Genomic DNA, 27,190 nt, shown 5'->3' on the forward strand with positions numbered 1-27,190 from the left:
GATTGATTGTTTAAATTTCTTTGCTTGTGTCACTTATTCTTTTTATTTTTTTTGGTGTTCTGAATTTCTTCATGGAGAAATACTATCATTCAGGTTTCGCGGTATTTTCTGACTGTATTGCAGTAGCGTGCATGCTACCGTAATGCACATTACTCTTGTCGTACCCAAACAGAGCTCTGGAAAATAGCCAGCATGCATCCAAGCAATCGCAGTCTTAGTTCCTTGATAACGTAAGTGTAACTTTGCGCCTCTGAAATATTTCTGCAGTTTCTCTTAATACTGTAGTGCAGGATAAAGTTAAAATAAGACCTAGATTCAGTGTTAATAAAGCCAAATGTTCTAATTGGCGAGGAAATGGATAACTTACAGAGAAATAGGTAAGGCGCCTGAGGTGCCCCATTCATGTTGTTCTGACAAAGCAGCTGGCATCTTGCCAGACAGCTGAAATATTTTTCAATGATGGCTTTGAACCTCTTTGTTAACAAAATCATGATTCCAATAAAGCAGAAACCTTGGATATGTTTGCATAAGAATATTGGTTTAATTTAGAGTGGGGGTTTGACATAGGGAAGCCAGAAAGAGATTTTTGCTGTGAATCTATTCTGGCCCTTAATACAGGCCCCTTGTAAGACAGTGAATTATTCTTGCTGTAAACCTGCACCAGACCACCTGAACGCTTGGAGGCTGAGTCTGATAACTGCTTCTTCCGGGACAATTTTATTGTCTTCTATCTGATAATATCTTCGATTGTTAATTGCATCAGTCTCAAGTGAAAGCTGGGCTTTGCAGCCATAGAAGATTCTTTTTTATGAAAAATAAATCCCTAAGGTGAAAATCCCTAAGGTATTTGCATTGGAGAAATCAATAGAGAAACTTGAAAACTTTGTTTTGAATTAAAGAAAAAAGGCAAACTGTCCATTTGAAATATGAGAATATGGAATTTATTTCCCCCATAGATTTATTTTCTTGCCATTAATGAGTATATTTAATACATTTAATTTCTAGAAAAGTAATGTAATCTACATGATGGAGGAACTGGAAGCAATGTTAGATAAGTACAGTTGCATCTGTCGTGCAGCAGGAATGCTTGCAGTGGAACCTGGTTTCCAGATATAGCTGTTTCAAATCAGTTATCAGCATATAATGTCAGATCAAATTCATCAGAGACAGTGGAAAAAGAAAACATTGTGATCCTAGGTGAAATTCAAGCCAGTCTTCAATGGTTTTCAGCACTCTCTTGTGCTGTAGAACGGCAACTCTAAAATCTCCCCCACAAATGAAAGGTAGCCCGCGTACAAAGTCTTCCCCTTTTGAGGCAGGTTCAGATGCTCTTCCCAGCTTCTCTTTCAGTCCATGAGATTGCATTTCCATGGGGTCCTCCACCCGAGGGTCTCAAAGTGCTGCACGAGCGTTCGTGAAATAGGCCTCACAAAGCCATAGCTGGGCACCGCCGTCTCATTTTTGCCATGGACGGGGACGCACGTGGGTTGAGAGGTTTGTGCGATGTGGCAGAACTAAGAATTCTCCGTTGTGTCCTACTCTTCAGCACGGCCGCCCGTGACCCCTCAAGAGCTGTCCGATGGAGGTCATCGGTCCTTTATGCAGATGAGCATAGCTTTTGCAGAAAGCCGGCAGTCTGCTGTCTAATGAGGTTCAATTTATGCAAAATAAACACCGTACCCCAGCGACTGCGCTTTCGGAAAGTTCGAGGTTGTATAGTCATCTATTGGGATGATTTTAAATAGTTGTAACATGGTTCATAGGCAGGAGGTGACCAACTATTAAGTTTTACATTAAGTGTAGAAGCACCTTATGTTTTAATTACAAACGTTTTTTAAAATACATGCCTCACAGGAGACCTGCCTCTCCTTTTTGCTAATTTAGAGCTTTGAAGTTTAGGTTGCAGACATTACAAAGATAGATAAAACTACAGCAAAATTGTATCTGTGTACCAGGAAAAGGTTTTTTTGGCATTTTTGTTAGGACTGTTGCTTCTTCCAAATACGTTTGCAGAAGATACAAAGCAGTGATTTGGTAAGTCAACAGCTTCTTGAGCTTCCTGCCACTTGTGGGTTTTACCAGACCCAGCAGCCACAGTCTGACGCAGAGATCCTTGCTGCCGTCTTGGAGCTGCGTTAGATGGGCACACAAAGTAGAGGATGCATCAAACGACTCACAACTGGACTCTAGACATACTGGAAATTATGGAAAATAACCAAATGTTGGCATTCCTGATCACAAATAATAGCTGACCAACATTAAACGTTAGCTGGTCTACGTGGAACAAGACACATCTGTGTGGAATAAGAAAGCATTGGGGTGCTAAGGGTTATGAAGATATTCTTCCTAAAACTTAACATGCAGCAGGAGAAATGGGAGTGTAATTAAATTTTTAATGGGAATAGACCTTTTCATACTGACAATTCAAGACACGCTGTACTCATTAATGATTACCAGGAGCTGTGTAAGGCATTTGATTTTATGAAGATAGCGGCTGAAGGCTTTAAAAGGGTCGTGATCACACTGAGCTAGGTGATAACGAATGCAATCGGAAGCCCTGCTCCAAAGAGCTTACAGTCTCGGTCCTACTGAAAAGAGCATTAACCCCCATCACTTGTGAAATGAGCAGTGGGGAGAGCAGTGGGGAGGCTCCTGCTGCAGTCTGGTACCTGGTGCTGGACTCACGGACGGGAAAGAGTGTGACCGACAGATCCGGCTACAGGCAGGGGGTTGCCGTGCTTTGCCTCTGCAAAGAGAAAGGGCCTGTTTCACTTTCAGCACGGTTTCCACATTGCTCCCAGCTTCTCCTTCCACCTCTCCCTATAAAATCTCCTGCTTGGGTATCACTGTCTGAGGCAAGAGCTGCGCTATGGCGTTGGGTCCTGCGCTAGAGCCTAGTTTATAGTCTTCACTGCCTGTGCTTGTAGAAGGAGATGGAAGGGATGTTTCAGGAGATGCTGTAGGAGAGAAAAGAAACAGAATTAACATGGACCTGGATGCTGTTCAATAAAGCAGTGCCCAAATAAAACCAGCAAACCATCCTATGAACCGAGGAGCAGGAGCTTGGGGGATGGGGCAGGGGGATCCATCCCAAATTCAGGCATGTTCTTCTGCCTTCCTGGTTTGTGATGAGGCGCAGGGTGGGCTGATAGGCACGGACCAACTCCTCTCAGTGTTTTGCACTTGGGAAGTGCCCCCAACTGCTTTTTAATCCTTCCTTTCCTCGTCAGAGGAGACCTCAACCTGCTGGCCTCTATACTTCATTTACAGAACACAGCATCTCTCTAATCTCCCTTACTGCAAGGTGGCTTAAAAAAAAAAAAAAAAAAAAGCCAGCTAAAATACACGATGCCAACATTTATATGGCTGAGAAATAGCAAAATATGCTACAAGAGGTAGATGATCATAACTGGCAGAAGGAGGCTGTGTGTGCAAGACATTGTGATTACATGGCAGCGGTTGTTAAATTGCAACTTGTGTTCTACTTTTGTTTTTAGTAGCATGGTCCGTTTGCTACTACAGTGGATAAATGCCTCAACAAATAGTCATTGCCTGCCAGCAGTGCCCAGGGTGGTTGAAGGCAGTCTAATATTCAGGTCATATTGTGTTCTGGTTGACAGCAAGCAAGATGCTTTACATAGGGAAACTCCTGCCACTAATAACTGTGTGCTGCTTTGTGGTATTTCCCAGCGCCGCCTACTTTCATAGAAACACAGTCACCAATCTTGATTTCTTTTTTTTAACCTTGTGATGTTAAGTAGCATCTCAAAATCCCTCTCGATCATGCTATTATGTGAAAATCTCAGCTTCTCTTTTGGAAGCACGTTCCTAGACTTCGTAGTAAAGAATTCAGCAAGGGGGGCTGTGAACTCTGATTCAAGTGTAATGCTTAAACACATAAATAAACCTAAAAGTCTTTTTCTTAACTGCTTCTCCTATTCAGTCCCTTCATTATGCTGACACTAATAGCATAAAAATGGACACGTACGGTTTGGAGCGGTGTGAATCACAGAGCTCATGTTGCTTGGGAGGACATGTCCTGGCAGCGGTTCCAGGTTGAGGTTGGGAGGTCCTGACTGGTACTGGAGATCAATGGTGGTTCCTGCAGTGGAAGTGGGAAAAGACATCATTCTTCGCATAGTTACCGAGAAGCCAGATGCTCTGGGCCAAGTCTCTTTTTTTTGCAGAGAATGTGGGAGACCTCTGTGGGTGGGGGTTAATGTCCTGGCTCGTCTTTGCTTCCTTCCTGCTCCGCTGTCCTCTTTGCTCTCAGCCTTCTCACTGTCTAGGGACAACCTCCCAGGGTGGCTGGGGTTTCAGCTAACAACCGACTGCACTGTTCATCTGCCTCTGTGTGTGTGTGTGTGTGTGTCCCAATTACTGCTCTTAGCAGGGTTTCCCATATAGTTATAACTTTCGCATATTGCTAACAAAAAAAAATGTGTCGTCTTCTTGCAAACTGCGTCAGTTTGGTAGGATGCATAAAATTCGAGTGCCCCGCTGGTGTGAAGCACCACGGAGTGTACCCATTTCTATAAAACTGTCCCTGGGTCAGATTTTCAGAGATAGGCTGGAAAGAAATGTCTTGGGGATTGGACTGGAGTGAGAAGGACCCCTGTTCAAGCTGCAAGTCAACCTGAGTCTTCACCTCCCTCCTCCCAAGACCAAGTTCTCTCTACCATACGTCCTCCAGAGAAGGACACAAACCCAGACATGAAGCCCTGTAATGGCTTTGAAGTAAAAGAACTTTACTGTCTGTTCTCAGCGGGGCCCGTACCTCCCAGCAGCATCTCCTGCAGCAAGCTGTCGATCCTGGCCACGCCAAAGAGCTTCACGAACTGGACTTGCTCTATCATCTGCCAGGTGATGCTCTGCAGCGGGGGCAGCAGGAGGAGGATGTCGCTGAACCGGCCTCGGGAGTCATACTGGCGATCGTTGATGTAGTCCTCCAGGTTGACTTGGACCTGGAAGCGCATGTTCTTCACCTTCCCGGGCTCGCTCAGGCCTTTGCAGTCTGGGAGGGGAAAAAAATGAGGTTAATTGCTGGCCTGTGCAACCAGAAAGTGTTACCCTGTCAGTCGGGTTCTGTAGAGGGAAAAGGATGAGATGCCGGTGATCCTCTGACAATTATCTCCCACAGTCTCCAAGTTTATCTGACAGATTAGCATTGGGCTGCCTCTATTTCGTATCTCGTATGGAATAGGGAAACAGTAGGGGGAATCTGAGGGAAAATAGTAAGAAAATAAGAGCTTGCTTCAGATGGATATGTTTCGCTACTGCCATTAGTGAAGAGGAAGCGTTTAGAAGTTGAACTGTATTTGTCCTTCCAAGGAAACGGCCTGGAATGTCCCCCTGAAAACTTTGAGTCCTGACTACTGCCACTAAGTCTGTGCCGGTTTAGTGCCTATCTGTTGCAAATACATCTGCTGCAGCATCAGATTCTTGTCTTGATTTCCTGTCTTTGACCTGTGGTCGATCCGTTTTTCATGGACCACTGGTCCAGTTTCGCTTAATCATCAAGTAAATGTGCACTCTGGGTAGGGTGAAGTGCCGGGATTTACAGCTTTCCACTCCTGCCTCTCCTGCTATCTAAAACCGAGATTTCTGGCTCACTGGACCATTTCCTTCACTGTCTACAAAGAATGGACACGCACCACATTTTAGAGACCATCATGCCAAGAGATTAAAGTGGTTAACAAATTATTGTATGTTAGTGTGTAACTCCATGGACACGCCTGCTTGTTAGCATGAATGAATTTCACTGCTGTAGAGCTTCACACTTTTTCATTTTAGATGAAATCACAGCGCCTCACTGTTGCAACGATCTAAAGCTGCACTGAGATACTGATCAGCCGAGAAGGTAATTTGTCAAACTCAATTTAATAACGCGATCCTTATTCAGATTTGCAGCAGGCTCTTTAGCGAGCCAAAGTTCGTGATGTTTGTAAAACTCCTGTATCTTGATTTCAAATCAGCGAGCGCAGCAAGAAATAACTAATGGAAAATGCTCTGATTTCTCTATGCTAATAGATGCCAAAGGCAAAAGGGCATTGTTCCCCCATCTCTTCTCCAAGCTGCAAGGCAATACACACTAAAGGGACTCCAGTGTGGTACCGAGGGGGGGCTGTGCGTGTGCTGTAGGCACGTAGAAACAGGAGTGTTTGGGGGGAACCTGGGCTGAGACAGAAACCCCCATGTTTGTGGAATGAGAATACAGCAAAAGGTTCAAAACAAGCTTTTGTTTGCCTCTGTGTGTTTCCCTGTTCTCCATCCTGCACGGATCAGCCCTGCCCTCGGTCGGCACTGGCTGCCAGCAAGATCCATTAACAGACATCCTTGATATTTCTGGGTACTCTGAACGGTCCAGCTCTCTGTGGTTTTTAATGCTGCTTTCTGAACTCTGATGGATGCTCTACGCTGCTGCTCAGTTGACTCACTTCCCTTATGCATAATTCACTATAGGCATATATGTCCTTAATAGTCATCTCCTTCATTTCAGACTGATGGGCTTTCCTGAAGCCAAGCTACAGAAGCAGCAAAACTCCTCTAGGGTCTGCAGAGTCTTGCACATCGATCTGGCTGGAGTTAATACTTGCTAAATAGTAAAGTGTTCAGGAATAGGTCACTCCTAACGTGTCCTTGCTGCTCTACTAAGTATTACTTATTACTGCAGAGGCAGGGTGAAATGCAGAGCTGCTGCCAAGGGGTTTTCCTGGTTAGTGGAGAGCCCGCAACTCCTTTTCAAGCCCCGTGCTTGGCAATCAGGAAGGAAGCTTACCTGGGTCAAAGAAGATGATGGCTTTAAGGCAAGCGTACTCATTGTCATCAATCTGGATGTCCCGCAAGGGCTTCACCAACTCGTCCAAGATTCTGGTGGCCACACGAGCGATTTCCAGTTCTGGACAGTGCATTGGGATGATGAAGTCATTCCCTGGGGAGACAAGAGAAATTCAGCATCAGATTTTTTTGCTTTGGCTCTGCGGACAAGGTCTCATCCAGAAGTTACCCCAAGGCATGTTGCCAGGCAGTCCCAGTGCCCATGTGCAACAGATTTCCAGTGTGCAGCTTGATACTCAGATTCACAATTGAGAAGCAAGCCATGGATTTCATTCTTTGGTCCTTAATTATCTCATTCGCACATGTCGGTGCACCCACACTGTACACAAAGCCTGCTCCACGTTCTGCTCTGGATTACCCTCTGTTATAGCTAGCATCTGTTTGCAAGTGGTGTTGCATCTTTATTTTTGGTGTGGTTTTTTTTTAAACAAAGTTCTCCCTCCCTCTTTTCTTTAATATGTGGCTTTCAAGGTCAGTATTCTCATTTTACCAAGAATAATCCTGCCTGTGTTTTTGGTGGCAGAGAGCTACATGAAAAGGAAATACCTGTTTGCACTATAATTTTTGATAGACCTTTCTACTAAGTTTTTAAGCACCGATACCCAAATACCTCATTGCCTGTGTCCTGGCAATTTCAGTTACAAAAACAAGGCAACGCAGTTTGAGATGCCATTTAAATATTGGGGGTTTTCTCATCCACAATTTCAACGCAGTAAAGGAACAGTTGTAAAAGTCCCAGTCAATTTGCTTGCTCCTTTTCACACTTCTCCAGAGACCTTCTCAAGCACTTAGTCTCGAGCCAGATTTGCAGACCATGCCCGGGAGTCCAGAGGGAATTTCAGGCAGGCAGGGTACTTGGCAATGACTCGGGTGCGCGAATTATAAAAGCAGGAGTGAATTTCCCTACTTTACCTAATAACAGAAAATCGGTGTACGGTATGGACCGCTTGGCTACCCCGAGGAGCAGGTGTTCCCCTGCGTGGGCTCTGAGCAAGGCAACCTGGAGGTGGCACAGAAGAAAGAAATTATATTACGTTTGAAAAGCAGAGAACAGAACGGTGAGCTGTTGCTGTTTAGATTAAGCTGAATTTGGTGTTTGTTTAGGTCTGTCAGAGCTACAGATAAAGTATTATTAAGAGCTAGAAACTATTAGTATATCTTCACTTTTCAGAAGTGCTTCATTCATGGCAAACTAAATAAAAAGTTGTTTTCAACTGAAAGAGCAAAGGGGCTTGAGTAATTTGAGTTCTTAGGAAATAAATGGCTTTTATATTCAACTATCAGGTACCAATAAAGGGAAAACCAGTCTTTTTTGACTAGGTCCTTGTGCAGGCTGGAGTGACCAACTCTATTATATTTTGGGGTCTTTGACTACTCGACTTATTTTTAATAGATCACTTGTCCTTTATTATTCTTTCTCTCCTGCTAGTTTATTGCTCTGCATAGGGTGATCTATATGCTAATGTGTCCTGGTTTTGGCTGGGATAGAGTTAATTTTCTTCCTAGTAGCTGGTACAGTGCTGTGGTTTGGATTTAGGATGAGAATAATGTTGATAACACACCGATGTTTTAGTTGTTGCTAAGCAGTGCTTACACTAGTCAAGGACTTTGCAACTTCCCATGCTCTGCCGACTGAGAAGGCTGGAGGTGCACAAGGAGCTGGGAGGGGGCACAGCCAGGACAGCTGACCCCAACTGGCCAAAGGGACATTCCCTACCATGGGACGTCATGCTCAGTACAGAAACTGGGGGAAAGCTGGCCGGGGGGGGCCACTGCTCGGGGACTGGCTGGGCATCGGTCAGCGGGCGGTGAGCAATTGTACTGTGCATCACTTGCTTTGTATACTCTTTAATATTATTATTATTATTATTATTATTATTATTATTATTATTATTATTATTATTATTATTATCATCACCATCATCATCACATTCTCCTGTTGAAAAGTATGGCTGGGAATTCCTACTGAAGGTGGTGGGTTTGTAGGGAAGAGGCATTTGCATTTTACCTGGTCGTCAAGTGGGAGCTCACAAAATGCTGGGATGTATTTTGCCCATTCAACCAGCACCAGAAGCTGCTGTTTCATGGATTCACACACATCATTGATGGTTGCAACCTTCTTCATAGCAATGTCTGGGCTGTGCACCGGACTCAGCAATGAATACTGGAAGAGAAACAACCCGGTTGCATTGGGACCAGATCTGTGCTGTTTTGCCATCCTCGATAGCAACAGTTCATTGATAACATGGGAGCCTTCACAGACATTAACCTCATCAGGTCGTTGACAAGACGTTTGCCGTTGCGGTTGCACACGTATTTGCTCAGCAGTGTATACTGTCCAATGTACAGCCCATGGCGAAGCCTCCACGAGGTGGTGCTCGGTCCCAACAGACACCCCTCCCTCCTCCGCCTCCTTCCTCACTCTCCAGGCTGGCTCGGGACAAAACCTGATTAATATTCCCGTTCCTAGCAGTAGCCAGCAGCACTGGGTCTCAGCTTCCCACCAATCCCTTAAGCCAGGCAAATGCATGAAATGCATCCAGCCTTCCTCCCCCAAGTAGCTGTCTGGGACACGAAACACCCATTTGGATCTCGGCGTGGGGGGAGAGGGTTAAAACATAATAACGTTTGAAAAGGAAGTGGACGCATCACTGCATGTAATATGCAACATCTGGACCGTATGTTTCCGTGGAGAAAGGATATCTGCGTAAGAATTTAAAGGACGCGCAGGGTGACATTCATTGTGGAACATGAAATAAGAAAGCAATCGGCGTTAGTTGAAGCTGAGTGATTTTATTAGCTTTATTTTTCTCCCCTAAAATTGTTGCCCTGGTAAAGAAGTTACCAGAAAAGATATAATCAACCATGACGGGAACATTATGTTCTGGGCAGGACAGAGCGTGCAGCAAGGAGAGGTAAACTTCTGCATGAAATGCAATGAGTTTTTAGGGGTGCAGCAACGATTTAGGCTCGGGGCAGAGGGGACCTGGGGTCTGCAACATCCCTCAGCCCTTGGAATTTCAGCTTTGCATCTCACACGCCAAAGGCTGCATCTGCTCTTCGCAGGACATGTTGTCTTGATAATGCACCAAGGATTTTTACTGTCTGCTTTTGGCTATCTCTAACGCATTTTCCTCCCTGTGACTTTGTGCAAGATCCAGGGCATCCATCTGCCCCCTCCCCATTCTGCCCCCCCCCCATCCAAGGGCAGAAAAAGACCCAGCCCTGGTTGGTTTAGTGAGTTCATAACCCCATATGGAATAGCTGAAGGCCACGTACTCGTTTGGAGGGCTGTCCCCGCATTTCATACCTGCTGCGCCATGGCCTCGGCCTGAGTGAGCACGTTGATGGAGAGAGAGCCGTTGTCCTCATAGCTGCTCCTGCGAATGCTGATCCTGTCACGCTCGTTCTGCACGGCTGAAATGAGAGCGAGCAGTGGTGTTAGCAAGAAACTTCCCACACAACCAATGGCTGCTGTTACTTGTGGTTCCCAAACAGGAGTGGATGGGGCTTTAGTGCCTGCAAGACCCTCCACCCCTGTTGGATGCTGGAATAAGATTAAACAGGCACCGGGGACAGGAGAAGACCACCAGTGTGGGAGAAGACCAAGCACAGCAGCAACAGAGAGCGATAAGGCCGTTTTTGGCAGTCAGAGCAACCCCTGTGGGACATCAGCTGGTCCCACTGAGCTCCTGGTATGGCCCTTGAGGTCGCATCTTGTCTTACAGCAGCACTGGAAAAACCATCCCCTGATCCCACCTCAAAGCAGCCTTGAAGTGTCCCCTGCCCCTGAGGCATCGCAGGTGGTGGTCCCCAGGGGACGTCACCACTCACGGGGAGCAGGAAGAGCCACCTCGTTAAGGAAGCTCCAAAGAAAGCAAGCTTAAATTCGCTGATCCCACCTTAAAACCGTTCCCTCAGCCTTGCCCATCACGCTGCTGATTTCAATGGGCCCGTAACCCCGACGGCGATGCCGGCACACAGCTGAGGGAACAAACCAAGCCGGGGTTTGTCTCCAGCTCTGCTGGCACCCTGTGCAACTCACCGCTGCAAATCACCTCAGAGTGTCCTGAACTGTTAATAGCAGTGATACGACGCTCCTTGGACAAGCTAGAGTGACCACTGCAGAGTGAAGAACAGCCCTGGGCTTTTTGCGAACAGAAAGGTACAGCCATGCCATGGGGAATTAGAAAAATAATGCTGATTTTTTTGAGGTCCATTCCACCCTTTAAACCATCCTTTTTCCTGAAGCACAAGCCACATCTAGCCCCACGCTCTGTCAGCCCTGCATGTTGAATATAAGGGATTTATTGCATTTCAGCAGCTTATTTTTGCAACGCAGGCTCCAAGAACTGACTCGCCTCCACTGCAGCCATCAAGTAAAACAGCAGCAGAGGAAAAAGTAGAATTTAGACTTAGAGCACCCTTGTTTTCAGTGTTAGTTTCTCCCCTGAGCCTTATTGCCTCCGTCCAACAGCAAACAAGCCCACATGGGGCTGGAGCAAGGAGCCTGAATGCAGACTCAGCATTTTCCCGACAGCTCATATGTCTTGGCTATGTAAAGCTCAGAAAGGCAATTGTCAGGTCCTTAAAGCAGGGAGCGAGAAGATTTAGCATGTGATGATGATGCAGCACATCCTTCCTCCTTCATACAGCAATTCCAGGCTCCTTTTGGTTTTATTTACGGGGAATGACTCAGAAATAGCTGTCAAAGCACCACTCACTCTGTGCTTTAACCCCTTGGATGTGAAATAGCGCGGTTTTGTCTCAAAAGTGGCCACTGGAGAAGATTTTTCCAGCAACGATTTTTTTTGTAGAGTCAGCAAAATCATTTCGCCATCACTCTTACGAGACTTGGGCTCGCTGCTGGGCCTTGCTTTAGAGCAAGCATCACTCTCTGCACGGGGCATATTTCTCTGAATTCATGCAAAGGAGGAGACGTGGGCACCGTTTTGCACACAGGGTGGGAAGGTGGGGGGGGGTTTTTTGTCAGCTCAGGTCCAACCACTGATCTGTTTTCCTAACCAGCCTCTGATGAGAGGCCAACAAAGTGAGAGGGCAGAAAACAAGCAACAGTGACAAAAATCAATATCTCCCGTTATCGGCAGGAGCGTAGTATTTATTTTCCAGGATTTGGGGCTCAGCCTTGCTGTCAGTCAGGACCCGCTCGCTGCTGAGCTGGGTGTGCTTGGGGGGCGTCTGCTGAGGTCCAGCCACCAAAGCCATTTTGCACCTCGGAGCCAACCTTGCCTGAACGGCTGCAAGGGGCTGGACGGGTACATCGATTTGTAAAAGATGCAGCACACACACATATTACTGGAGCCTTTTCAGGCTATGGATACTATGTAGAGGCAATTAGACATCAATTTAGAGAAAAACAACTACAGCCCTTCGGAGGCTCCGCTGACCTACCTTAGACAGCGGCACACATTACCCTATGCATGGGGGGGTGATGGAAAAGGCTGTTCAGCTGGGGATCCCCACCAGTCTGAAGGTGAAGGTGGTTATAGGGACCATAATCTATGATTAATCTTCAGAACAGTTTAACCCTTCACGGCTTTTTTTGGTACACCAGAAAGACGAGCAGCAGCGCCCGGCATTGAGTAGAAACAAGCCCACCCGAATCCATGTCATCGCTGATGTCCTTGGAAAGTCCTCACCCAACCTTCTAGGCCTGGTTTCACATCAGATGCTCCCCCACGTAGCTCGCTGGGGGTGATGGGGCTCTTTTTGCCCACTTACAAGAAAAGGTACAAATTTTGCCTTTCCAACCGAGCTACACATCTTATTTCACTTAAGTCCTACAAACCCAGGCAGACCTGGTCCTAGTCTCCGATTAAGAAGCCTCAGCCTGTTTTTCTCCCAGGTCCTTTTATGGCACATATTTCAGCGCTTCCCTCATGCTCTGATAAGCTCTATCTTCAAGTGTAAGTGGATGGTACAGACCGACTTCCTCAAGGTGATTTGGGTGTTATCGCTGAAAGTACCCAAGATGTGATGGAATTAGGTACAAAAGGGGATTAATGTTTTACCTGCCACAAAATCAATCTATTACTGTGTGGTAATTATACTGCTGTATTTATTGTGCTTGTAAAAGGGAAGGGATAGGTCACTCGTGGTGAGGCATCGGGAGTGCTCGAGGGGTGTGCTGGTGCTGAGGGTGCTCGGGCTCAGACGTGATCTTGGCTTTGCAGTCAATAAAACTCAGCAAACTTGCAGGAAGGACTAAAATCCCAGTGCTGGATCCCACTGTCTCCCAGGGACTACTATTTCTAGTATATGCCTGGCAAAAGCTTTGCTCACCCTTTTTTTTTTTCCTCTAATCCTGTCCTCTGCACAGCGCTCCAGTTCCCAAAGCCAACAAACACTGGGAAGGGCCACTGCAGCCCCGCACGAGGAGACGTCAGCGGGAGCGAACCCCCATGATGCTGCCGGCCCGGGACAGCGTGGCCCCAACCCGGGCTTTCCCCTGGGGAAGGGGGAGAGAGGGCAAGATGGTGCCTGCATCTCCCTCTGGGGAATTGTCCACGGCTACGGCATGTCCTGACTGTGGGAAGCAGAGGGGAAAACAAACATATTCTCCATCTGACGTAGAGGAGCCGTCGGAGGGGTTTTGTTATTCAGAGCAAGCCTGGGCCCTTTTGCCGTGAGTGCACCAAGGATGCCGGCGGCCAGGCAGGCAGCGGAGCACGCACGGTGGCTCTTGAGCAAACAGCGGTGTGTTTGTGGGATTGCAACAAACCCGTGTTTCCCAAACATTTTGTCCTTGCTGCCTTGCCACATAAGTACAGAGCCTGTGATGAGGAACCTCCGGGGAGTCCAATAAATATGGGCACAGGCATTGATTGGAAGGGGACAGCAGCAAACCAGTAACTTTCCACAGCAACTGCAGAGGTTAAAGCCCTGCCTACATGGGATTTACCGTTTCCATTATTATTCCATTAAAAACATCCTCGTTTAATGCCGATGGAGTTGGAAATGTGTTAATAAATGGCATAAAGAGAGAGCAGGAGGAGGGAGGTGCGAGTGCCCCAGCACAGTGCTGGCATTCACCAGCGCTCACAGTGTTTCTGTCTCCACCAATAGATTTACCCCTTCTGCTATCTGATTAATTTATATGCACAAATAATTTTTTTTCCCCAAGCTACCTCTGATTTTGTAGGTGTGGTATATTTTATTTGCAGATAAATCCCAATGGTGCATGCACATTTAATCATTTCACGGGCTTCTGGCCTGATTCATGACTATCACAAAGTGGGGAAGATCCTTTAACTTTTCCATCCATCTTTGCAATAAGCTGCAGTGTCAGCCTTCTAAAAGCTGGCAGAAGAGATGTGCAAACAAAAGGTATGAAACAAGGTAGAGGTCCTGTGAAACACTAATAAAACTGTCCTATAAACCTGTCCAGTTTAACAAAAATAAATAAAAAATAGCCTCAAATCCTCGCGCTGTGTTGTGGCCGTAAGTGATACAATAATTCTTTTTAGTTCTGAGTAAAACTAAAGGAGTTCATGTGCATTCATAAATTACTTTAAAGGGGATAAGAGGTTAAATATTAACCCCTCTTTTTTTCACCAGCAAACTGAATCCTGACAGTGCAGTGCTGGCATTTCAAAAGGCTTCCAAGTTTTCAGACGCTCAACTCCATGTGAGTAGGTGACCTGGCTCACTTGAAAAATCACACCCTGCTAATTTATTCAAGGTTAAACATGATCTCAGTAAGATGCTAAAAATAGTATCCTGATGTTTTCTTTGGATGTTTAAGTATCTATCTGGTACACTCATTCACTGATGCTGTAGTGACCAAAAACCTGTCCGGTAGCATTGTGCAAAACAATAGAAATCGAACCTTCTCCTGTGCAAAGAGAGAAAATCAGAAAGAACAGCCAGAAAATCCCCGAAACACCCAGACCACCCTGCGGTACAGTCCCAGCCTTAACCACAAAACAAGAATGAAGGAGTGAATCTCCTGTAAAAATCTTAAATCCTGATCATAGCGGCGTTTCGGGAGACAAGAAGGGCCTTGCGTTCAAGCAAGCCTTTTCCTCTCCCCTCGTCCCAACTTTAACGATTGTTTACTTGTAGTTATTAAAGTGAATTATTGATACCAAATATGTAATTGGGATAGGAGTGTTTCTGAATGAGCTAATTTCTAGGAAATCTGGGGACTGGACTTTCCACAAGACTCAAGTTTTGGCCCTTTCTTGCTCTCGCTGGCGCCGATGGAACCTGGATCCCATCTCAATGCACAAGCCTGGAGGCATAGGGCTCGTGTGGGACAGTCCTGGTCCTTTCCGAAAGCAGGATCAAATTCAGAGTGTACAAACAAGACAATCTAAAGGACCCCACTGATGCTTTTCTCAACAACCTCTGCCCAGCTGCCCCAAACCCATAGGGAACCTGTAGCCCGACTGCACCGTGCTCCCAGGACCAGCCCGTGCTGAGGCCCTCAGCCCCGCACCTGCACTGCTGCCCCTATAGACAGCCAGCTTAAAGCTAGCTCGGGTATTTGCATCATACAGCTTTTTTTTTAGGTAGAAATTTCCCTTCTACCAGGCCAGATAATATAACCCCTCTCTCTCTCTCTCATGCACTAGAGTTGTTTCCAGCAGGGTAAAAAAGAGAGAAAGATCCAAATGTGTCATGTCATGTCTTACAACACAGGAAGATTGGAAAAAAAATCACTCTGGATCCAAAATTCCAGTTTATCAGTTAGTTTTGCTGGGGAACAGCAAGTTCTCTGCTATCACACACACACCCGTCAAGCATGGGTCAGTGGGGTGCCGGCAGTGGGGAGCGTGCGAGGGTGACACAACCCTGCTAACCCCACCCCAGGTGTATTGTCACAGACAGACTGGGAAAAGGATCGTTTCCAGCTTCTTCCCCTCTACTGTGAATAAACAACCCTATTACCACACCCTGGAAAGTCTGACGGCTATTATATGGGCTGGCTGAAAAGTGGTGTGCCAGAGAAAGAGAGTGTCAAACTCTTGCATGCCAGTGCTGGGACAAGGGGACACATCGAGTGTGGATGTCACAGTTGTGGTCTCCCAACAGGAATCGGTGCACGCCACCAAAAAATTATGCACAAGCATTTGTATCATCCTCATACTGCTCTGTCCCAAGACGTGGGTTCTCTTTTTCCCTAATGCCTCGCTATACTGTTTAATATTAATCTAGAACCACCCTAAAGCAAATAACTGTGTTCTTTTTGTGCACACAATTGTGCAAGAAAATTTCTTTCACAGTCCTGCACACATGCTTTGGATATAGCTCCAGTCAGCTAAGCTAATTTCTGCAAAGCAGTTGCCTAAGGTGCTTTAAAATCTTTCTTACCACAACCATGAGCAGTTTGTGAGCACACAACCTGACTGTGCACTCATAAAAAAGTTTCAAAGAATGTGACTATGTGGAACTTGAAATGAGTCATCTTCCATCAGGCTGCAATCAATAATGAAGGCACAAGCCAAGGTTTTATAACTTTTACCATAAAACCAATAAAAATCATGCTTCAGCTCAAAGAATGGAGCTGATAACCAGATTTCAGCCTTTTCAAGCTGTGGAGCTTGCTGCATCGGCAATTGGCTCCATCCCCATCTAGAGCTGACCAGATATGCTTCAGTTTGGTCTTTATTACTTTAAGGGCTATCTTTTTTCCATCTGTTGTATTTACTCCGTTTCTCCTAAATTAAACCAGCAGGCATTTTTGCTACATCCATGACCTATGCCAAATTGCAAGACTCCCTTGTTCTCAGGAAAACATATGGTCAGAAGGTTGGAAAGATTTTTTCATCATCAGTGAAATCTTGTGAATTACCAGAAATCAGTGACAAATTTCCCCTTGGTTTCAGTGGGACCATGATTTCACCCCTTGGATAAGGGGTGTTTAACTCGGTGGCATGGAAAGAAACTCCCAAGTTCCTTTCTAGCTCCCTCACCCTTTAGCTGTCGTTGGGTTGGAAAACAGCACAAATGAAGGGTGAAGAGTGCCGAAACCATCACCCAACTACCCGCACATCAGGGGGATGTTGTGGGTTGGGCCCCCACTTTGCGAAGCACTCAGCGTGCAAAGACAGTCTCTGCCCAGAAAGCTTGGAGTGAGTAAAACAGTCTCATCCGTGCTCTCCCACTATGCAAAGTGAATGATCAGAGATCAGAAATGCTATGATGGGTCCCAGACTTTCCCAGGGAAGCTGGCTGTAGGGAATTAAGGCATAGGTTAACAGAAGTGGTTTTTCTCTTGCTTAGCATTAGGCACTCTAACACTTAGCATTTCCTTTAGTGCTTTGGAAGGGCACTTCCTGATGGTCACTGGTACCCAAACGATCTCCAGTGCTTCACCTCCCTCTTAATACAGCCAATGTGAAGTGCAACAAAAGGTATCAGCCAATATTGCATCGGCCCTTCAGTACTAGTGCTAACAGTGGCTCTATAGTCGTGCTACACCCACCACGAGGACAGCGCTACCGAAGGGTTTGACGCTGACTCAGGTCCCAACTCAGGGGACACAGGAGCCATCCGCCTCTGGGAGTGCTGCCTGTGTGCCCTGTGCCACGGAGGAGCCTCTCTCGCACCATAAGGTGTCGTGTTCAGGCTGTACTTTGCCCTAAGGGTTGCACCAAGCTACATGAACATCAGCCAAGTCAACCACCAAATGCTACTCTGCAGTAGTCGGTTGTTGGCATTTATGAGATTGAGGACGGCAGGTCCTCGCTGAGGTTGTCACAGCTAGGATTAGGAGTCACACTAGCAGGTACGTAGCAAGGGAATTTCTGTTGTGAAACCATTAGAGGCTAAATAAACCCCGAAGAAGCCCATCTCTTTCCCAGCATAAAAATAGCCTAAAGAGACCAGCCTCCCAGGATGGGTGAATACTGTCACAAGGCTCTAATTGAAATTCCCATCTGGTAAGGTAGGAAATGGGGCTTTCAGCTTCAACAACAAGAAATCTCTCACTGCGACACGTGAGTACCATATCTCTCTAGGCCAGGACTGCCGCTGCACTCCACCATGCTCTGCAGTGGGAGTAGGGCCAGAGGCAGCAGCAGGCAGTTTTGAAATGTCTCTTTGCACCTACCTTCTTTCTTCATGCCAGCTCTGAAGCACTTCTTCAGCCTGCAGTACCTGCACTGGTTCCTCTTGTCTTTGTCTATCACACACTGTCGGCTGAACCTGGGAGGAGATGGGAAATAAGACATGGAGCAACCAGCCTGGCATCTGCACCCCACTCACCTTGAGCAACCCCAAATACAGTCCCAGACCTCACTGAGGCCTGAACCCAGAGAACAGCCAAAGGTTTGCAAGAAAGGGATTGAATCAACGTTGTCTTGGCCCAGTTCCTCATCTTCCCCACCGCCGTTCCTGCCAGCTGGGAGCACAGCTATTTCAGACCACCCACCCTGCGAGGACTGTGATGGTTTTGGCTGTGAAAGCGTGACTGTGACTCAAGTTGTGCTGGTGCCTGGCAGTGTAGGAACTCCATCTCCCACTTTCAGACAGTTATTGGGCGTTCAGCGTCGGGACTCATTTGATCCCGTCTGTTAACACTGTCCTGCTTTGCGTAGAATAATTACACTGTGGACCACAAGCTCTTTTGTGTCTTAGCCTAGTTTTGAGGCATGTGGCCTCCTAATTCTTATTCATTTCAATGGGGGATTTAGGAACCTATGTGCTGTTCAAGGCGTGGCCCACGTAGACTCAGCAGCTCTTGCAACCGTGGGTGAAGCGATGGAAGAGGAATCTGCCACACAGAAAGGAGGCGGCGTGGGTTGCTCTGGGACCATCATCAGGTTGTGAAAGCTGAGGCACTTTCCCAGACTGGTAAAAAGCCAAAGGTACAAAGACCCAAAGACTTTCCAAGGAATTCAAGTCTGCGATAAACAACAGAGCTCCGAGCTGGGCTAAATACAGCGCTGCTCACCAAATAAGGATTTGCAGACAAGTGAGCATTTGCTATTCGCTTGGCTTCGATGCTGTGGATCTTCCCTGAACTGCCAAATATCACAGAGATTCATGGATTCCTGGGGAGGGGCAACAACTCCGCCTCAAGGAGACTAATAGCTGAAATTTCAAAGAAATCAGTAGTAGCTGTCCCTCCTTCTGCAGGGATCCCATGGTTCCTGGGATGGGCACCGTGCGGGTGGACACTGTCGTCACCCCAGGTGTCTTTCATGGCTGGTGTGTCCTGGAGTGATAAGGACCCCAGAAGCATTTTGAACAAACAGGGTGACTCACGTTGGAAAAATTTAGAACGCCCTTAAAGGACGAAGAACTCTGGAACAGAAAGAAAACTTCCAGGTTTTAACTAGAGATGAAGGGCTTGAGTGTATTCGGGCTTTTTTTCCCCTTCCTCCTGTGCTAAAATAAATACCATTTTTCTAAGGTCAACCAAGATAGCTGCTATATAATTTATAGCCTCCTCCTGGTAAAAAAATTCTCTCAGATGTATACCTGTGTGCCAAAGTGGATGTGAATCATCGCTGGTCCACGCTACGTTCTCAGAATTATTGTAAAATCATTAGTGATACGTCAGCATACATAGTTTAATGTATTTCAAAACAAAAATGGAGAAGCTGTGGGGGAGGTGGAGGCTTTGGAGCTGACAAGTTCTTGGATGCTTGTTGCTTTTTACCGGGAAAATCAAGAAAGACTGCATTTGAGATGAAATCTCTGGAGCTTTGGTCCTTTGCCACCTTGGCTTTCCCTTGCTGGGCTGTGACGAGGTCATGGTGTCACTCCACACCCAGAATCTGTACTTACATATTATAGACATCAGTCAAACCTCAGGTCTATGAGTTTCCTTTGATTTACACTGTGGGGAAAGTAGTGGCGGTGAACTCGTGAAATGGATTGCTCAGTGTCACAAAAGGTTTCAGGGTCCAAGATGAGATAGGTCTTAGCTTACTCCTTAGCTCCCTGTCTTCCAGCCAGAAACTAAACTGCAGTATTACTGTTAGCATTCACAGCATGGTAATTCGGCATTTGGGATAGGGGCCCCGTTGTACAACCTGACCTCCACCCCGAATTATTAACAGCATCAATAAATAGTATTTATTTATTGCGGAAGGGGCAGGTACCTGCAGGAATAGACATGGTTCTTCCGGACGCTCCTCCTGAAGAAGCCTTTGCAGCCATCACAGCTGGATGCCCCATAGTGTTTGCCGGTCGCCCGGTCCCCGCAGATGGAGCAGAGGGAGCTGATGCCATTGGTGAGCAGGTTGGTGTTTGCCGATTCGGCTGCGATGGCCTCTGCGGGCAGAGAATAGGGACCATCAGACCCCTCTGTGATGGAAACCAGAATCAGCTGATAGCAAGTTGCTTTTTTTAAGCAAAGCATGCACTGACCCAGCCCCACACACGTGTGCACATGCAGTACGTGCTGCTAGTAAAGCCTCCAGATTGGTGGTCGTGCTCTTCTCAACCTCAACTGAGAATAACTCAGTTGCTTTGCTTCTGATATTGGTGTTTTCCTTTGCTTCGGTGAACAGAGAGATTTCAAGCTGCATAACCCAACTTGCTCATGAGAATTTAACAATTACCAATTTTTCTTGACAGATGCAGAGAAACCTTACCTGGATGTGAGAGATATGCTTCTGAGGGATGGGGAGCCACCTCCCCAGTTAGACACCTGGAGAACATGGTTCAAAGCTGGTGCCCACAGAAGACAGTGGAAAGAACACCATTAACTTGAATAAGCAGAAAGCAGAGAAGAGACAGCGGAGGCAGGAAGGATGAACTACTTCATGCACATGACAGAGGTGTTGGAGATAAAAGGCTGCTCTTGAGAGCTCCTGTGCAGCTGGAAGACAGAGACAGCAGCTCCCACAGGGGTCACTTTAGTTCTCTTAAGTCTGGTTTCTGCTCTGAATTGCCCTCTGAAGAGGCTCATTGCTTTCGACTGGAAAGCAATAGGGGGGTGCAGGAAGATCGACCTTCTAAATTAGGGACCTAAAATTAGGTCATATGAATGCCCTCTGTCATGTCCTCTGTTTGCACCCACTCATTTGGGGCAGGAATAGCTCTGCCCCTGCCTGGCTTGTGTATACACTGCTGAAAACTCCCCTTTAAACTTCTCCCTTGGCCTTAACCACCAGACTCGCTGCCCTCTTAATCCTCCTAATTTGAGGCACAGCTTGGGGAAGAAAAAAAAAGGAAAAAAAAAAAAAAAAAAAAGAGAGACACTTGAGAAGACGCAGATGACAGTGTTTACATCTCGCCGAGAGGAGGAATGTTTGTGGAGTCTGTCCTGACCTGGGCACTCACTGCAGGACAGTTTTATGAATTTATTGCACCTCTGGGAGCATGTTCATTGCTCCAGGGGGGCCAATCTCGTGCTACAGTGACCTCGGCAAAGTCTCTGGGACAAGACGCATCCTGCCTTGCAGAAGAGACGAGCGGTGATGAGCAAAGCAATGACAAATCTTAGAGAAAATTACTCAAAGGGGAGGAATTGGCATCTGATCTGGACAGTCTAGAGAAAGTTTTCTAATGCATAATGCATAAAAATAGCTTTCGGTAATCCACACACAACATGTATATATACAGAGAGAGAGAGAGATGGTTATTTTTGTATTTGAATACACATCAAAAATTTATAGTGAAAATATTTGCTATGCAATGAGAATTGTAATCAAAAGCCAAAAAAAAAAAAAAAGCCAATAAAGCTTTAGTTTTTCAAAAACTGGAAAGTTTTTTAGCTAAGGCTAAGACTAAGACATTTTCAGCTAAGACTTCACAAATGCAAAGGTCAGACTTCCTTTCACCCCCTCAGAAAAACCTTTTGATCTATATTTCACCTTCTAACATATGGATGAATAAAGAAGTAGGTTGTAGCAAGATGGGAGCAACATGACAAGAAAGAATGACAACATCAAATTGATTCTTAGGTCATAATGACAAGAACTGAGATTTACTTGTTCCCAAAATCCATGTAAGATGCTCCCAGCTCTGACATTTGTCCATAAGTGGCACTTGGGACCTTTGGGAACACTGTCTGCATCAGAGGTGCTTAATGGTAATTTACACTGATTTTTAGATTTTTACATTGATTCTTCATTTTATTTTGCTTGATAACTCAGTATTAAATGAGCTGTACTAGAATATTCCTTCAAGGGTAACTGTACTGCTAAACATTCGTGCATCTGTTGCTCCATCTATTTTTTTGAAGGAACATGTGACCATAAACAAATGCACCGAGTGTGCTGGATTCCATTTGAAAAATTGCACAACAAAAATAAAGATAAGAAGGCCAATTTTCTCTTTGCTCCACTCATGGTTTCTCTACTGACTTCAGAGGAATCAAGCCAAGGTCATACAGTTTGGGTCTCCAATGGACCCTTCATCCTTCAGCTGGGTCCGGATTGCAAAATATTCCTGATGTTGGAAAGAATTTACTCACCAGAGAAGACTTTTTTCCCTTATGTGAGTAGGACATGTGAGGAGCTGCTTGCTGATATAAGGAAGAAATTAATAATCTGGCCTTAAACCAATTATTACTGGAGGAAGGACCATCAGCACTGAGCATGTGACGGCCTATGGAAGTTACAGCTACAGCTGAGCTGGGTGGCTCTATGTCAGGGCAGATACATAGCTAAAAGTTCAGTCCCTGTTAGGTAGCCACGTGTCCTTTTCAGCTTGGTTGAACATGAACAGAAATTTAAAAAAAAAAAAAAGAAAGAAAAGGAAAGCCCTAAGCCAGTATGCACATGTTAATTATGATGATAAATTTTAATTACAAAATCCTGTCACCAACTAATGATGAGTTCCAAATGAGAATTAGCTCAGAGAAGAGCAAAGCCACAGCCATCGCATGCATCAGAAGACTGTTTCGATGTAGCTTTCAAACCTACCCAGTATCTGGGGAATGTCTGGGTTTTCCCTGGACTGATCACTGCTAGGAAAGGCAGAGGAAAGCCAGGATCCCTGCCAGCACAGTCGCCTGCCTGCGAAATCAGCTGACAACTGTAGACCGCTTACTTCAGCCCCGCCTGACACAAGGCAATAACCTGCTCAGAGCTTCATTTAACACGTTGTGCCTCTCTAGAGGGGTTGCTACCCGGAGCTCAGCACCACACTAAGATGGGCTCGAGGGCTGCTAGGATGGATCTGGTCAGAGTCCAGCTGGCTCACAACAACTGAAACAAGCTCACAACTGTCCTCACCACCCTGGAGAGAGATGCTCAGAGACGCGTATTTGTTATAGACACTCATCCCCGTGGTATAACAGAACAGTTCCTAAGCCGTGTCACAGCGCCTCTGAAATTTCTCCTGGAGAGGTGCAACTGATGATGTTCTCCAAGAAGAGACCATAATTCATCTTGACCTTGTGTGGGTCCCAGGCTGAGCTGAAGACCTGTGGTTGTAACCAAACTCCTCACTAGGACTGTCCTGGACATTCACTGGCAGAAAAATCTGAAGTTTCAACCATCTTTTGCGAGTTATATATAAGCAGCGTGCAGATTGGGAACTACAGCCTACTTAATGCTGATGAGAGTATCCCAGTGGCTTCACCAGCTTTGGGGTCAACCAAGCTTGCAACCAAAATGCATACAAATTTTTGTTACCTACTGCCTCTGTTTGTAAGTCATTACCTAACCAGGGCTGAAACGAAGATGCCAAGTTTTACAGTGATAAGAAATGACAGTTAGGATGGTCTCAGTGAGGATGCTGCTGGGGAATGGTATCTGGCTTCCATTCAGAGCTGAAGCTCTGCACAATACCTGACCACTGCAGACCTCTTTGCTGCTTTTCCTTTCAGTTATGTTACTGGCTACAACTCTTCTAGATGCAGATTGTATAGGAGAATTACCTTGCAATACTTTCCAGAATGGCTTTTGCTTTTATCTACCCAGAAATCCAAGCCAGTCTTGGTGCTCATAATTTGCAGCTAACAAATCCCCGAATTACATGTGCTGGGCTAGACTGTAAAGAGATCATAAATGCGGGTTTAGGGCATGCACACGCAGTCAAACTTGGTGGCCAAAGCCAGCATTGCGAAACCTGTGCATACAAACGTAGGGCTGGACAGGGGCTAGCACTGAAGCCCTGGCCATGTGCAGGTCAGCCGCTTTCTACATCAGCTTTTAGCAAATAGAGGGGGAGGTTTTGAGATATAAAACGTAGCTTTGATTTAGTGTTCCCAAATCCTACAGTAACAATGACGAAGAGGCCAGCCAGAAAGGCCAGAGCTCCTCGCAAGCACGCGTGCAGCTTGAGGGATGGTCAGGCGCTGTCAAAACATCTTTGACGGCTTTTTCACGGTCTGAATTGGGTCAGACTGCAGCGGGGCTGGGAACGGTGTTTCACCAACGTTGTGCCAGAGTCCCAAGGACCAGCGTGGTGTTTGAGTGCTGAGATGGGAAAACGAGCACCACCGTGGGAGAAAGTGTTCGCCAACACTTGACTGAAGAATTAGTGCAATATTTCAATAATGCTTCATATTTTAAGCAAAATGACAACTCTGACAAGAGCGTGAGGAAATGGGTATTAACAGCACATAAAAACCAAGTGAGAATATGGCTTGTAATGCCAGCCAAGGTAAAGGAAACAAGTTTGTACAGAATGGGAAAATTTCTGCAGTTACAACACATATTTAATAAAGGAAAGACAGGATTAGCTTTGATTTTGTTCATTTCCTTTTGCCATTCTTTCTACTTAAACCAGACAATTTTTTATACCCCTCCTCCACTCCCATAATGGATTCTATTCTTTATTTTGAATTAGTCTCAAAAGATCTGGCAAATTATGGGCTACTTAAAGGTGGAAAATCCAAAATGTATATCCAGGCACATCTCAAAACGATAGCAGCTTCCTGAAACAGAAAGCTGAGCACCGGAAGTGCCCCACATCATTAATCAACCCAAAATGTTGATGAAATAATATTCCAAAGAAGGAAACAGTTGGTTTCAAGAAAGCATGACCGCATTTGAAAATATTCTAATTTTGACTTTAAAAATTTTTCAGAATGTAAGAAACAGTCCTGAGTCTGTTAAAATAAATATTGCACCCCTTCCTGTTCGTGTTTATATAGAGGGCAAAACCGCCGTTAGATTTAGTAGGGGAAATAATACGGAATAATCCTGCACAGTGGGAAGGATATGGTTTAAAACAATGCAGTATATTATTTAAAAATACCTAAAATGAGATTATTTCTTGATTCGAACAACTTTGAAAATGTTTCTGAAACTACAGAGTATCTGTGCGAACTGTTATTTTGGGTTACCTATGGGAACTGAACTCAGCTGGTCAGCAATATATTTCCATGCATGGACATTTCAGGTCTTTTTTGAAGTTATTTTTACAAACTGTAGAAGAGGACACTTACCCAAGACAAACAAGCTAATTTCAAAACAGCTAGTTCCTGAGAGAACCGGTTACTCATTAACAGCTAGACAAATAACACAATACTGATCTAGATAAACTTCAGAAAAAACTCAACCTGTCAGTTCCACAGCATGAAACAACAGAGAGCCCCAAACAGGTTTTGGTAGTTAATTTGCAAAACTATATTGAATTTTAAGGAAATTTGTGCCACTTTAAAAAGTTAGAAGTATCTTGTTGCTCAGCAGCAAGTGACAGAGAAACATCTGTGTTAAATAACGTTTCTGGAGTAGGATGGCAGACGGAAACCTTTCCGCAAAAATAAGAAATAAGATACAGTGTATCTGGAGCTGGCAAAAAAAAAAAAAAAAAAATTGAAAATCTTTTGTTTAGGGACAGACAGAGCCTTTCTTGAAGTCAACTTTAAATTCAAATTTCTTTGGGCTTTTTAACTCTACTTGTCTCCTGACTTCCCCCCATGTCCCACAATAATAAGTCTAATCATTTTATATTGTAGGTGATAGCCCTACTGAAACTCTGATTTCTTTTGATGAGACAGCTAATGAGCAAACATGAGACCCTGAAAATCCCATCTTAATTTCACTAAGCTTCTTAACAAATTAAATGAAATGTTGCCAAAACTCTCCAAAGGCATTGCTAACGTCGGAATCTCATTTGGTTACGTGATTGGTTTCATGCTATATGACTAAAATGTCCTCTATTTTTCATACGGTGAACAGTTAATTTCACAGAATAGTGTTCACTTTATGTCAGAGTACTTTTGACTACTCAAAACCTAAATATCATGCAATACGCTTTACTTCTGTGAACAAAGCGGAAGTCTTTGCGTACAAACACTCACGCCTCACAGCCAAGTTCTTTGTGTGTTGTAAAGGCTTTTAGACCATCTTGGGAGCCAGAAAAAAATACAAGGCAGGTAACGACTTGGATATTGCTTCTCAATCTGAGTTCCTAGGAACAAGTTAAATTGGGCACATGGTGTATTGTCTGAGTAATAGACAAGTGCCGTTTGAGGTGGCATTTTTTTCCAAGGATTAAATATGAACCTAAGACATATATGGGAATGAAACACACATTTTAAGGAAGAAATATCGGTGATAACTCCTCTCATAAGTCATACAGGTGGACAAACCTATGGCGTGCCACGAAGAGCTCTACCAACATTTGCAATACCTTGTGGGCTCTTCAGAACATGACACTCAGCCCACCAAGGAAAAGAATAACTCAAAAAAGGACCGGCAGGTGAAGAAGTCCCATTTCAGCCCAAACATAACTGCAAATGCAACAGAAGTTGGCAGGTCAGCTGCTTAAATATTACTCCTTCCACCCTTTGCCCCACACCTCCTACCTGCCTTTCCTAGGTGTTCAGCTTTATAACAAAGGTAGTGGAGGTTATTCAAGAAGAAGCAAACAGAAATCTCACCGGTGTTATTGGGGAGCACCCGAAGGTTGTCAAATTCCAGCATGGTATAAGAGGAGTCCAAGGAGTCGACGTAATCTGGCATATCCATGTCCATGATGGACTGACAAAGCTTCATTATTACTTGTCAACAGCAAGGGAAGCGGCATAAAACAGCTCTGCTGTCAATCACGGCCAAGGTTTCCTCTGCAAAGAGAGACACCCCAGCCCTTGAAATGACAAATCATTACCCAGCTCTGCCCGCAGTCCCCTCCCCGTGCCAGGAGAGAAGGGCCGAAGCTGTTCCCTCTCGCGCATGCAGTCCCCTCCCTTCCCGGGGTGCATCTGTGCTCTCTCGGTCATGATAATATGATGTAGATAAGGCCTAGACTCAAACGACTTGGATTGCATCTTCGGGTCAATACAGCCCGTTTTATGGCTGCTCCTGTGCAAACATTTTGTAAAGAGCTGCGGAGAGGCATTCACGCACATATGCCGCTCTTCCAGCGCAAAGCAGTGGTCACGTCAAATGACACCCATGCCGATGTCACCTTGCTCGGCTACCAGCCCTTGGAAAAAGACCAAATAATGTCACTTGAAGCTGGTGGAGACAAT

General features: G+C 45.5%; 1 protein-coding gene across 2 annotated transcripts; it reads right to left on the reverse strand.

Moving 5' to 3' along the window:
- Positions 1-914: 914 nt before the first annotated feature.
- Positions 915-26,753, reverse strand: LOC143165522 (hepatocyte nuclear factor 4-beta-like). 2 transcript variants are annotated; one of them, XR_012996267.1, is made up of 11 exons: positions 26,600-26,753; positions 19,914-20,085; positions 17,915-18,009; positions 10,148-10,254; positions 8,846-9,001; positions 7,750-7,837; positions 6,779-6,931; positions 4,778-5,014; positions 3,989-4,102; positions 2,670-2,957; positions 915-2,195 (listed from the first exon to the last, which is right to left on the reverse strand). XR_012996267.1 is itself a non-coding variant. In XM_076349011.1 (10 exons), exons 1-10 carry the CDS (start codon positions 26,712-26,714, stop codon positions 2,821-2,823), a joined length of 1,374 nt encoding a protein of 457 aa, XP_076205126.1. In that variant the 5' UTR covers positions 26,715-26,753; the 3' UTR covers positions 915-2,820. The 2 variants fall into 2 exon arrangements, 1 of the variants encoding a protein (XP_076205126.1); XM_076349011.1 differs by having other exon boundaries at positions 915-2,957.
- Positions 26,754-27,190: the final 437 nt, after the last annotated feature.

The sequence above is a fragment of the Aptenodytes patagonicus genome, chromosome 11 (assembly GCF_965638725.1).
Source record: "Aptenodytes patagonicus chromosome 11, bAptPat1.pri.cur, whole genome shotgun sequence".
Taxonomy (NCBI): domain Eukaryota; kingdom Metazoa; phylum Chordata; class Aves; order Sphenisciformes; family Spheniscidae; genus Aptenodytes; species Aptenodytes patagonicus.

Excerpts from the sequence above, each read along its gene's own strand:
- LOC143165522 (XM_076349011.1), bottom strand. The coding sequence starts at position 26,714 with ATGAAGCTTTGTCAGTCCATCATGGACATGGATATGCCAGATTACGTC. Across the intron at positions 20,086-26,599 it reads GGTGCTCCCCAATAACACCG|AGGCCATCGCAGCCGAATCG; the intron begins GTGAGATTTCTG and ends CTCTGCCCGCAG. Across the intron at positions 4,103-4,777 it reads GCAGGAGATGCTGCTGGGAG|GAACCACCATTGATCTCCAG; the intron begins GTACGGGCCCCG and ends CTTCCACTGCAG.